This window comes from Oncorhynchus tshawytscha, linkage group LG08 (genome assembly GCF_018296145.1).
Source record: "Oncorhynchus tshawytscha isolate Ot180627B linkage group LG08, Otsh_v2.0, whole genome shotgun sequence".
In the NCBI taxonomy this organism is placed as follows: domain Eukaryota; kingdom Metazoa; phylum Chordata; class Actinopteri; order Salmoniformes; family Salmonidae; genus Oncorhynchus; species Oncorhynchus tshawytscha.
Window position 1 is genome coordinate 28,837,718 of NC_056436.1, and position 11,285 is coordinate 28,849,002.

Here is an 11,285-nt window from a genome sequence, read left to right on the forward strand (position 1 = left end):
AGCCTTTTTGTCCTAGACTTGGCACTCCGGTACCGCTTGCCATGCAGTAGCAGAGAACAATTTATGACTGGGTTGGCTGGGATCTTTGACAGTTGTTAGGGCCTTCCTCTGACACCGCCTGGTGTAGAGGTCCTGGATGGCAGGCAGCTTAGCCCCAGTGATGTACTGGGCTGTACACACTATCCTCTGTAGTGCCTTGCGGTCAGAGCCCGAGCAATTGCCGTACCAGGCAGTGATGCAACCACCAGTTGCAACTGTATAACATTTTGAGGATCTCAGGACACATGCCAAATCTGTTTAGTTTCCTAAGGGGGAATAGGCTTTGTTGTGGCCTCTTCACGACTGTCTTGGTGTGTTTGGACAATTCTAGTTTGTTGGTGATGTGGACATGTTGCGGGATAGGTTGTTATTCTGGCACCACCCGGCTAGGTCTCGTCGTTGTCGGTTATCACTGTCTGCAAATGTAATGATGGTGCTGGAGTCGTGCCTGGCCATGCAGTCATGGGTGAACAGGGAGTACAAGAGGGGACTGAGCACGCACCCCTGGGGAGCTCCAGTGTTGAGGATCAGCATGGCAGATGTGTTTAAAGGTGAAAGCAGAGGTCAGCATGTGTGTGCAGGGGAGACCCACTTTGCTGTGGTTACCGTGGAGAAATAGCTGCACACTTGGGCTGTGAGTACCATGTTCCTATAAGTCCAAGGCAGAAAAAACATTTTGAGCACTTTAAAGTTGTTTTTTGTTGATTAAACATGTGATCTTGATGTCGTGGTTTCATTTGTGTCCAAGATGGTGGGCCAATGGGGCCCAGGCCTCGTACCAGCAGCCACACAAGGTTGAGAGGCTGCAGGGAAAGGCCATCCGTCAGGTCGCTTGTGGAGCTGATTTCACTGCCTGTGTCACTGGTCTGTCTGTGTGGAGCACTACTCCAGTAGAATAGGATGTTTACAGTGGGAGGGCTCGGTTTCTGTCTTTTTACAACACCAATACAATTCAGACAGATTTGGTCTAGTTTGACAACATGCTGTTTCGTTTCAGATGAGGACCTGATGTACATGTTTGGTTCTGACTGCTATGGCTGTATTGGAGTGGAGAACGAGCAGGGGATGTAGGTGCTAGAGCCTGTGCTGTTGGAATTCTTAGAGGTGTGGCCTGTCAGGCAGGTGTCCTGTGCAGACAACCATGTGGTGGTGCTGACCCACAGGGGAGACATCTACTCCTGGGGCTGTGGAGAGCCCGGTATGTACCAGAACAGCGTATACTGGGCTACACAGCAGTACTGTATGTCTACCACCATGCCTCCCTCAAGCTCCATATCCGTTGTCCCACCTTATCTTGCCAGTAGATGGAGCTATGATGAAGGACATAATTCCTTTATGAAGTTGGCCTTTTCCTCAGTCTTGGCCAGGACTGTGAGGATGACTATAACTCCCTCATGCAAGTAAGATCCTGCCCTCTAGTTTCCAGCAGAGAGCTTGAACATATCATTTAATTCTGCTCATGGGGAAAGGGGCAATGACGTCTCCATTTCATCATCCAGACAAATTAATGAAAATGTGTTTGAATGCACCATTTAAATCGATAGGAAACATAATGTTGTGTATCGTCTGGCGTTCACAGGTGGAGATTCCCAAATGAGCCAGTATCTCATCTGTGGCCTTGATGGAACCTTCTGGCAAAGTCCTGGCCTGTGGGAACAACAATCAACCTTAAACCTTCCTGGAGAGGTACAGCATCACATTCAACATACTAGGATCCACACAGACTCTTCTCATTGCTTTAAAATAAGGAATAATGCAATTAATGGTGGAGATTTAAGTTTTCTTCCTTCAATATGAACAGGCCGTTAACCCACTGTTCCTAGGCCGTCATTGAAAATAAGAATTTGTTCTTAACTGACTTGCCTAGTAAAATAATGGTTAAAAAAAAATATATATATATATATCAGGCCTACCAGAGGATACCATACACCATTACACTCACTTTGGTCAAGCAGCTGGCCAGGTATAAGATGCAAGTAATTTCTGCTGGGAAGATCCACACTGCTGCCATCAACTGTACAGCTACCAGACTCTGCTCTTTTTTTCTGATCCCCAATTGAAAGTATGTTGAATTTTATATCAAGACATGGTTCTGACTGAACTCTGACCTTGCAGGCTGATGACCTTTGGCTGCAAAAAATTATGGTCAGCTTGGTGTGAAGGACTTCAAGAAGCACCAGGGCATCCAGCTCTTGTTGGGGTCTTTTGGGGGAGGGGAGGTGGTCAGCAAAGTGTCCTGCGGACACCATCGCAGCCACAGAGGGTCAGAAAAACAACTAAACTTCAACATTCTCTGTTGCAGCATGTTGTTGAATATGCTGTTTAATGTGTGTATGCAGCTTAGAGTTGTGGTGCTTGTTTTTTTTCTTTGCTTTATTCTGTTAGCAGGGAGTCCTCTGCTCTGAGCTACAAAAGTAGGACTCAATCTAATGGAGTACCGGTAGATTCCCTGTTTAGGTTCTAGAAGGATATTGGCTAATATCTTATCCTTTCAGACAGTCAGATCTTTGCCTGGGGAAAAGCAGGAAACGGATGCCTGGGAATGCTTTACCACAACCCATTTTAGGCTCCCTCCACCATGTGCCATACCACTCCTGTCACGGCTGGCACACCATTCTCATCATGGGTTAGCCACTAAACTTCTGTTCTAACACCAGCTAATAATTTATTGAAAAATACAGTTGAGATTGATTATGTTCCCTGTTTACAGAAAAGGTTCTCAACTCTAAAACTATCTGCTCAAACAGCAGTGGACTTTTAATTGGCAGTGGTAAGTAAGATGGCCATGGTCTCTCTGGTTACTTCGTCATTACATTCACAATCTGAACAGGTCAATAGTTTTTATACCAGTGTGGTACTGTACTGACCACATGGTGTGTCCTGGTGTTTGTCGGTTCACACTAAGGCCTGGGCCAGGCCTCTACCTCGACTGTGGATCTGGAGAGTGAGCCAGGGCTACATGAAGGGTGATTGGGGGGGCACTAAGGAGGATGACACAGACGAGCGACACATCAAGACCTCCATAACGTCTCTGATGAACCAGACTTGCGACAGCTCTTTCCCCCGTCTGGCTGCGCCATGTTTGTACTCAAAACAACAAGCATAATAAAAGCCTGAACAAAGAGGGTTATGGCCACTGAATGTTGGTGTCCCTCCCTAACAGGAACTACAGGATGCAGAGTTCATCCCGATTCCAGAGGCTGAATACCTGGCCCACTGGCTCCTTCTTTCTCAGAGCGCCACACTGCTCTATGATGACCTGCAGGAGGTGAAGGCTGCTGCTGCCACTGAGAAAAGCCTCTCGGTTATGACAAACGCACCTGACTACATCCCCAGCGCTAATATCTCAACCTAACCAAGTGTTATTTCTTTAGACCGCTCGTATGGGCTGTGAAGGGGTCAACGGGTTGGAGGAGGCAGGAGCCTGTAGAAGGGGAGGCACCAACTTGCTCCAAGTAATGAGGTAGCAGAGGTATGTGCAAGATAACCCCTTACACACATTGTTACAGCACAAGGCTAGTTGAGACAGTATTCTGGTGCAGTTGCTTGTTTGTTCTGTGTTTCTCTGTAGTTGTTGCCATTTTATTTTACAGTTTCGAGAGACAGTCAATCACGAAGAGGCACCGATCCAGTTGTTACAGAAGCAGGTAAGCATTACTCACTATAGACTAGTGGTACCCAGGTCAGTTGTTACAGAAGCAGGTAAGCATTACTCACTATAGACTAGTGGTACCCAGGTCAGTTGTTACAGAAGCAGGTAAGCATTACTCACTATAGACTAGTGGTACCTGGGTCAGTTGTTTGTTCACCTGCCCCTGCTCACAATTGCAAATCATTTTTTATATATGATTAAGTGAAAATCTGAGGCCCCACACTTGACCCTAACCCACAAATATAAAAAATGCACCGTAGGCTACAGTCAGAAGGTAGAACGTTTTTTGACAGGGGGTGGAGGATTGTTTTTTTGCGTAATTTATGTTTCTTATAATTGCTGACATTTTAGTAGGCTATTTGTTAGTCAACTTGTCTATAATTAGATGCGTGCAGCTTCTCTTCTGTCATTATATGTTGCCCTAGAATACTAAATAAACACTTGCTCACTAGAATAATGTCATAAATGGTAGAAGGAAGGCTTCAATCTAGTTGACATTGGTAAAGTTGTCTCTGTCATCTCTGCTTCTTTTGCAGAGCAAACCAAACATGTTTCTGATCAGATTTCAGTTTGGCTTGGATGCATCTTTTATGTGGTGGAAACACAATCAGCTTGTATGATTCTGATAAAGATAGATACCATCTGTAGAGGTGCTAACTGCACATTCACATTCAAGATGACACCTTCAAGATGATGAAATACATCGTATTTCTCCACTCCAGTTGTCGAGTCAATGTACATTTGGTGTGTCAATTTGCTGCAAGAAATATTAAAACTGTGGTTACAGACCTACAGTCAGTTTCCATCTGACCCATCTGAACAGTAGGCTACAGTTCCCTTGACGTGCCATAGGCTTATTTGAAGTCTCGTCTTGTGACTGTCGAATTTGTGTAGCGCCTCACAATCATCACATATAACATGCTATCATTGTCTTTTAAAAATATATATATTTCACCTTTATTTAACCAAGTAAGCGAGTTGAGAACAAGTTCTCATTTACAACTGCGACCTGGCCAAGATAAAACAAAGCAGTGCGACACAAACAACATAGTTACACATGGAATAAACAAGTCAATAACACAATTGAAAACAATAAGTATTTTACCACTTCACCAAATCTTTCCCAAACAACTTTTCTGGCCCCTCCCTTCTATTTATTTTCAACACCATTTCATAGCGTATCTCTTATTGAATTAAACTCTGACATTGGCCTTTTTCTCTCAGTGGATAGACATGAACTTTTTCTGCCCATTCCCAAAAGCTTTTGGCGATCAGTGTGCAGGCTATTTGGCGCACATAAAGCTTAGGCTTACGCACTAATGCCTGATAGAACCTCAATGTAGCCAATAGGCCTAGGTCACAGGAGGCTGGTGGCACCTTAATTGGGGAATGGGCTCTTGGTAATGGCTAGAGTGGAATTGCTGGAATGGTATCAAACACATGGTCTCCATGTGTTTGATGCCAATGGTATTGTTGTATGCCATTCCATTGACTCCGTTCCAGCCATTATTATGAGCCGTCCTCCCCTCAGCAGCCTCCACTGGCTTAGATATAACTGTAACATTCATTGATTTTGTTTCTGTATGTTCTCTTTATTCAACCCAGCACCTGTAGTGATCCCTGTAGGCAAAGTTGTGTAGTAACACTGACTCGAGTCCCTATGCTAGACTGATTAACTCCATTTGCTATGCAGACAAGTTTTATCAAGAGTTCTCTTTCATAACAGTTCAGTGACCAGCTCAAAGAGAACGAGAGACTCTGGTCAGCAATCAACCATCTGACCCTGTGCAAAGCAGGAACTGAAAAGAACAGCAACCACCAATCCGATCACAGGCCTGTGGCAGGACAGAGAGGAGCCTCCAACCATGATGGGGACAGATCTGCTGGGGCAAATCCGTGAGCAAAAACTGTCCTATCCTATATGCAATGAGTTGCGGTGACCCTGTGCAAAAATAGTATTATATTTGAGATTCTCCAAAGTAGCCACCCTTTGCCTTAATGACAACTTTGCACACTTTATACACCTGTCAGCACTGGGTGTAGCTGAAATAGCCAAATCCACTCATTTGAAGGGGTGTACACATACACTATATATACTCACAAAAGTATGTTCCAATGTGAATTTCAAGTACTTATTTTTTGTTAATTTAATTTCGAAAGCCCTGTGAGCCCTGTTCTTCATATGTGATGCTGTAAAACTAAAAGCCTAAATACTATTTCAAATAGCCAAAGGTATACCAAATATTGTCTCTCTTACATCTAATTTACCAAAGAAGTATTTAGTGTTAACATTTTCACTTACATAACTCAAACTACTGATTCAATATAGACAATCTTTTATTTTTATTGCCTTAAGATGATAACCTTGAATTTGTTTTAACCAGTATTTAAGTGGAGGAAATTGTCATTTTATGGTTAATCTTCCTTCTGTAAAAGGTGATGTCATTAGTACAGTTCTCTTCCTAGAATGTAGAAAAGCTTGTTTTCGTAAAGTTAATGGTAATATTTTGTTTCTTCTATTAAATGTTTTCTCAACTGTTTCTTTTTCAGGTTTATATTGTCTTTGTGTTCATCCTGTTTTTGAGTATTGATTCATCCTTTTGACACTATTTGTGAAAAGTGTAATATTCACATTGTATATTTGTTTACTCTGGGTGGTGTGTGTGTTTTAAGTGTCCTTTACCAACGGCTTGCAACTCTTGGTTGGTGTGCAGTTAATTGATACAGTACACAACACTGGTGGAATTTCCTTAATCAGTGCAAGAGAAAAACGTCCTTATGCCTTAGTGCTTTTGCATACTCTTAAACCAAGAATTGTGCACAAATAGAAAGAATAGGCTATGCTTTTTATACAGTTTGTTTAATGTTGAAATATTACATCTATACTGTATTTTTGCAATATTATTTTCTTCCAATGGCTTAGCTTAGTTTAGCTTAGTTTATGCAACATTATAAAATGGCGTTGCTGTACCGTTAGTGGTCTTACGTTCCACCATTCATAGAGACACTTTTGTGTTATGCTTCATGTAAAATAAATTTAAACCCATTTTGGTCAGATGAATTTTGAAATGAACTAAACACTATAGACAAAGCAATTTTTTATATTTTTTATTGTGCTTCAAAATCCACCAATTGTTCTTGTTGGTTTTCATTTTCTTTGAACCCTTTTGCAGACTGTCAATCTTGTTCGGCAGTATCTGATACTGTATTGCTACAGTATTTACAATTTAGACATGACATCTAAATAGTTTAGTTCCCCCCCACTTCAAAGGCAGTGTGAAAAATGTGTAAAAACTATACAATTCAAAATGTTCTTTTGAACAAACATGTTATTTTAAACTAAATACTCTCATACTAAACCACAACGCCATACTTGTACATTTTGCTCTATAAGAATGTAAGTTAATGCAGAGGCTTTTAGGCAACAAATTGCATCAGGGTTTTAGTTTTAACATCTGAAACCCTACCTCTTCAAAAGTTTCTTAAATAATCCCACAGCACCCCTCCCCCCCCCAAATTTTTTACAATTTTATAAACAAAATAATTGCCTTTTGTGAACTAACATTTGCTCTTGACTTTTTCCCCCCTACTAGCACGGACTTTGCTGATAGCTACTTTATTGAGGAAAAATGTACTTATTATAACTGAGATATGTGGTTGTCACACCTAGCTGTTTTAAGATGAATGCACTAATTGTAGGTCGAGCTTCTGCTAAATGACTCAAATGTAAAATGTAGTTTTGAATGCTTTTTTATAAACATTGCAAATTAGTTGGTTTTGTCAGCGGCGGTGGCGGGGAGGTGGAGGGCGACTCTTGATGTTCTGGCACTTAGGGATATGTCGCTCTGCTGGCCCAGGGGCAAATCGGCGGGCACAGTGAGGGCAGGTCACATAATCATCATTGTCTTGGATAGGTGGTTGGGGATGCAAAGCACCTGTTGCTGGAACATGGGCTTGGCGCAGATTACGAATGAATGCCTCGTGTTTCTGCCTCCAGTTGCTCTTCTTTAGCTGTAAATCAAGCCAAAATCATATTAACCAGGGTTCAGAAATGGCATGAGAAATGAGAAAAATACCATTTATTTCCTCAAATTAAAGAAATTGGGGGAAAAACTCTTACCTCAGGAGACTTGGTTCTTGAGTTGGTTTTCATGAACTCTTCCAGGTCAGTTCCCTTGGCCCTGTACTTGGAGGAGTCAAAGACTTTGCGGCTGGAGCGCTGCATCCTCTCACAGACCTGAAGGTGCTTCTCTAGTCTCTCTGCAGCAAATTTTCTGTGGCAAATCCTGCAAGGGATGAGCTGGAGGCAAGCATTGTCAGCACTCTCCACTGGGCTGAGTTCCACTTGCAGTAGCCGACTTGACTGGCGGTGAACCGAGGGTGATGTGTGGGAAGCTTCTCGAGATATTTTTCTACAATTGATGCTACTGCGGCTCCCTGGCACTGATCTATGTGCAGTTTTAAGCTGTCCCTCCTGATCCAGCCCTCTATGAAATATGTCACGCTCCTTCCTCTTATCATCAGCTGAAACATACCTCTCTCTAGAAGACCTTTCCCACTTATACTCCCTCTCCCAGTCTCTTTTCTTCTCAACCTTCTCCCCATTTCGTTCTCTCTCTTTCACTTTCTCCCTCTCCCACCTATTCCTCTCAAATATTTTCTCCCTCTCCCAATTTGTATCCTTTTCATTCTCCCTTTCTCTAGCCCTCCTGCTCCACTCTCCATTTTTCTCCCTCTGTTGCTCTAGGTCCTTCTCAGCCCTCCTGTCTCTACTCCACTCTGGCTTGTTCACAATTTCCCTTTCCATTCTTTCCAACCTCTCCCACTCTTCTGCAAGTGCCCTCTTCTTCTCTCTTCTCTCCCTATTTAACTCTTCTCTTTTCTCTCTCTGCCACTCAATATCCTCCCGGCTTTTATCCCTCATCATCAACCTCTCCCTCCTTTCCATCTCGTGAACTCTCTCCCTTTCCCTTCTCTGCTCAGCTGAGGACACCTTGCTCTCGATACACTCCTTTTCTCTTTCCACTGGTCTCCTAATATGCCTCTCTGCCCTCTTAGTGTTATCACCTGAGACAGTTCTCTCCCTCTGCTGCATTTCTCTCACTTTTTCCTGAGTTTTCAACAGCTTCTCCTGAAGTATTAGTTTATCCATTTCAATTTTCCTTGCCATCCTCCGCTCATAATCCAGCCTCTGCTGCTCTCCCTTTGATCGTTTGTACCCAGCAACCCTTCTGCTGTTTGTGTTCTCTTCCAATGATGGTGAAGGATCCTCAGCCGGCCTTCTATGGCTTATTATGCCACTTCTTCTATCATACTCTGAATGATCATGTGGTGGCGAGGGAAAATACGGAGGGAGTCTTTGGAACTCATTAGGTTTACAAGCTACCTCGTCATTACTCAACCTATCTATGATTAGAGTTCTTTTATGGTAAACAGGCTTCAGTGAAAATGCCTTGTCCACTCCATCTGCTTTGCCCCCAGACACAATATCACCTGGTTCTTCAGGGTAAACATACTTTGTCCTTGCTGAGTTATGTGTTCTGCTTTGGGAGGAATATTTGGATTGAGGAAATGTCTCTTGGGAATACGGTTGCTGCCATTCATTCATGGCAGTCCTTTCCCTTGGTCTATGATCCTCAAAAGGTTGCTCTCGAAGGCTGGTCTGATGTTTCAAAGGGTGATGCAAAGCTCTTGAGCGGTCCTTCACAGGTGGGAGTTTTTCCAATATCACTTCTTTATCCAATAAAAGAAAAGGGTCAGGGTGAGGATGCTGAGCCATTTGCAACCGATGCATAATTATACCCCCAAAGAAATAGATGATTATGAGTTGATTTTACTTGTTGAGAAGATGAGGCCTAGCTAGCTAACTATATGACTTAGCTAGCTAAACGTTACATGAATTGACTCACCAGCTGCTCTCCTTCTTGAATTGGCAGATTTCTCTTTGTGATTCTCTTTCAGCATTTCACTACAGCTTAGCAATGGCTACTCCAAGACATGACTTATCTTCTTTAAAATTAGGTTGTGAATATCTCCAAAATGTGGAAAATGTTGACAGAAGTAGCAACATGCACACACTTGGCACCTGTTTTGTTGGTATCAGTTGCCTAGAAACAAAGTATTTTGTTAACGTTTTCTGATTGGTGCAGTGCTGTCATCCGGAAGCATTGACCGGATGTTACGAAAAATAGCTGTCTGAATGAATCTCCAAACTGCCAAACCATTTTGGAGAAAGCTGAGCTATGGTATGATTTAGTAAACTAGCTATATAAACAATGACAATATTATGCGCTTGTTCTAATTGCACTGATAAGGGGCAAATGAAGATCACAGGTTAGCAAGCTAGTTAGCTAGCTACAGTAATGAAAGTGGAGGCTAAACTAGCTTTGGGACACAACACAGGGAGTCTGTACACAGACGGTGTGTCCCAAAGCTATGGCTAAGCATGCTGTTTGGTGAAGCTGTAAGTAACCTAGTTACATCTGCAACTAGCTAACTACAATAAATAGGTAGTCTCTAGGCAGACCGCAATGTTCCCTAGGTCTGGGATGTCTGAGACTAATAAATAGGTATAACAAAAGTAAAACAGCTAGATTGGCCAAACTATCTAGGTAGCTACTCGCATTTGTGTTGAATTGAACCCTTCAAAAATATTGATATATTGTTTTGCTTTTCATTAAGACAGCTGGGATGTCTACTGAAGAGATGATTTCAGTAGATTATGAAATATTTGGGAGAGTTCAAGGTGTATTTTTTCGAAAATGCACTCAGGTAAGAATACAATACAACAGTAGGACATAAGCCATTATTATTATTTGCCATTTGAAAGTCATGTTTCATACCTATGCTTAGTAACACATGGTCAATTAGCATACTTTCATAGCTACTCATTTATGTTTTCAGCTGTATGATGTGCTTCATTTCATTTCTTTGTCACTCAGTCATGTTAGCAGGAGTAAGCAGCCCTGGCCTGGAGGTCCTGGCCGAGACACATCAGGGGTTGTAGTGCTGAACTGGAATAAAAAATATGTATACCTTGTGGCTCTTCAAGGAAGTACTCCTGAGTAATGATGACCTCTCCTTCTGCCATATTTGGTGGTGTTTTTCAGGCAGAGGGGAAAAAGCTAGGTTTGGTCGGCTGGGTGCAGAACACAGAGGCAGGAACTGTGCAGGGGCAGCTTCAAGGTCCAAGCAACAAGGTGAGACAGATGCAGGATTGGCTGAAGTCCACTGGGAGCCCCAAGTCACAAATCATCAAAGCAGAGTTCAAGAATGAGAAGAACGTCAAGAGTTTGGATCACTCAACGTTCAAAATAGTTCGCCCTTGAATTTATTTCATACAGTATTACATTCCAAACTAACGTGTGAGATATACTTGTTATTTAAAATGAGGATTGTTCCTGAGAGTTCCTGAAATGGAAAGCTTTAGAAATGTACTGTAAATAATTTAAACTTATTTCAATGTATGTTAGGCCTTAACTCTGAATTGTGTGTTAATGTGTAATATTTAAAATACAACTAAAATAAAATATTTAACACAATTTAATTGTATATTTCTTGCTTGATGATTTAAGGCGTGTTTGATCTTGCTTCA

The 11,285-nt window shown here is 42.2% G+C and overlaps 2 protein-coding genes and 1 pseudogene across 4 annotated transcripts; 2 read left to right on the forward strand and 1 right to left on the reverse strand.

Annotated features, from left to right (window-relative positions):
• The first annotated feature begins 571 nt into the window (after positions 1–571).
• LOC112255762 lies at positions 572–3,394 on the forward strand (annotated as a pseudogene).
• A 2,644-nt stretch (positions 3,395–6,038) lies between these two features.
• LOC112256704 (zinc finger CCCH domain-containing protein 13-like) lies at positions 6,039–9,795 on the reverse strand. The gene is made up of 3 exons (XM_024430137.2): positions 9,601–9,795; positions 7,812–9,424; positions 6,039–7,702 (listed from the first exon to the last, which is right to left on the reverse strand). Exons 1-3 carry the CDS (start codon positions 9,653–9,655, stop codon positions 7,472–7,474), a joined length of 1,899 nt encoding a protein of 632 aa, XP_024285905.1. The 5' UTR covers positions 9,656–9,795; the 3' UTR covers positions 6,039–7,471.
• A 46-nt stretch (positions 9,796–9,841) lies between these two features.
• Positions 9,842–11,226, forward strand: acyp1 (acylphosphatase 1, erythrocyte (common) type). 3 transcript variants are annotated; one of them, XM_024430139.2, is made up of 3 exons: positions 9,842–9,936; positions 10,373–10,462; positions 10,801–11,226. In XM_024430139.2, the coding sequence occupies exons 1-3, from the start codon at positions 9,934–9,936 to the stop codon at positions 11,017–11,019; spliced, it is 312 nt and encodes a 103-aa protein (XP_024285907.1). In that variant the 5' UTR covers positions 9,842–9,933; the 3' UTR covers positions 11,020–11,226. The 3 variants fall into 3 exon arrangements, with proteins under 3 accessions (XP_024285907.1, XP_024285906.1, XP_024285908.1); XM_024430138.2 differs by having other exon boundaries at positions 9,843–9,936; positions 10,377–10,462; XM_024430140.1 differs by lacking the exon at positions 9,842–9,936 and adding an exon at positions 9,960–10,154 and having other exon boundaries at positions 10,377–10,462.
• The last annotated feature ends 59 nt before the right edge of the window (positions 11,227–11,285 follow it).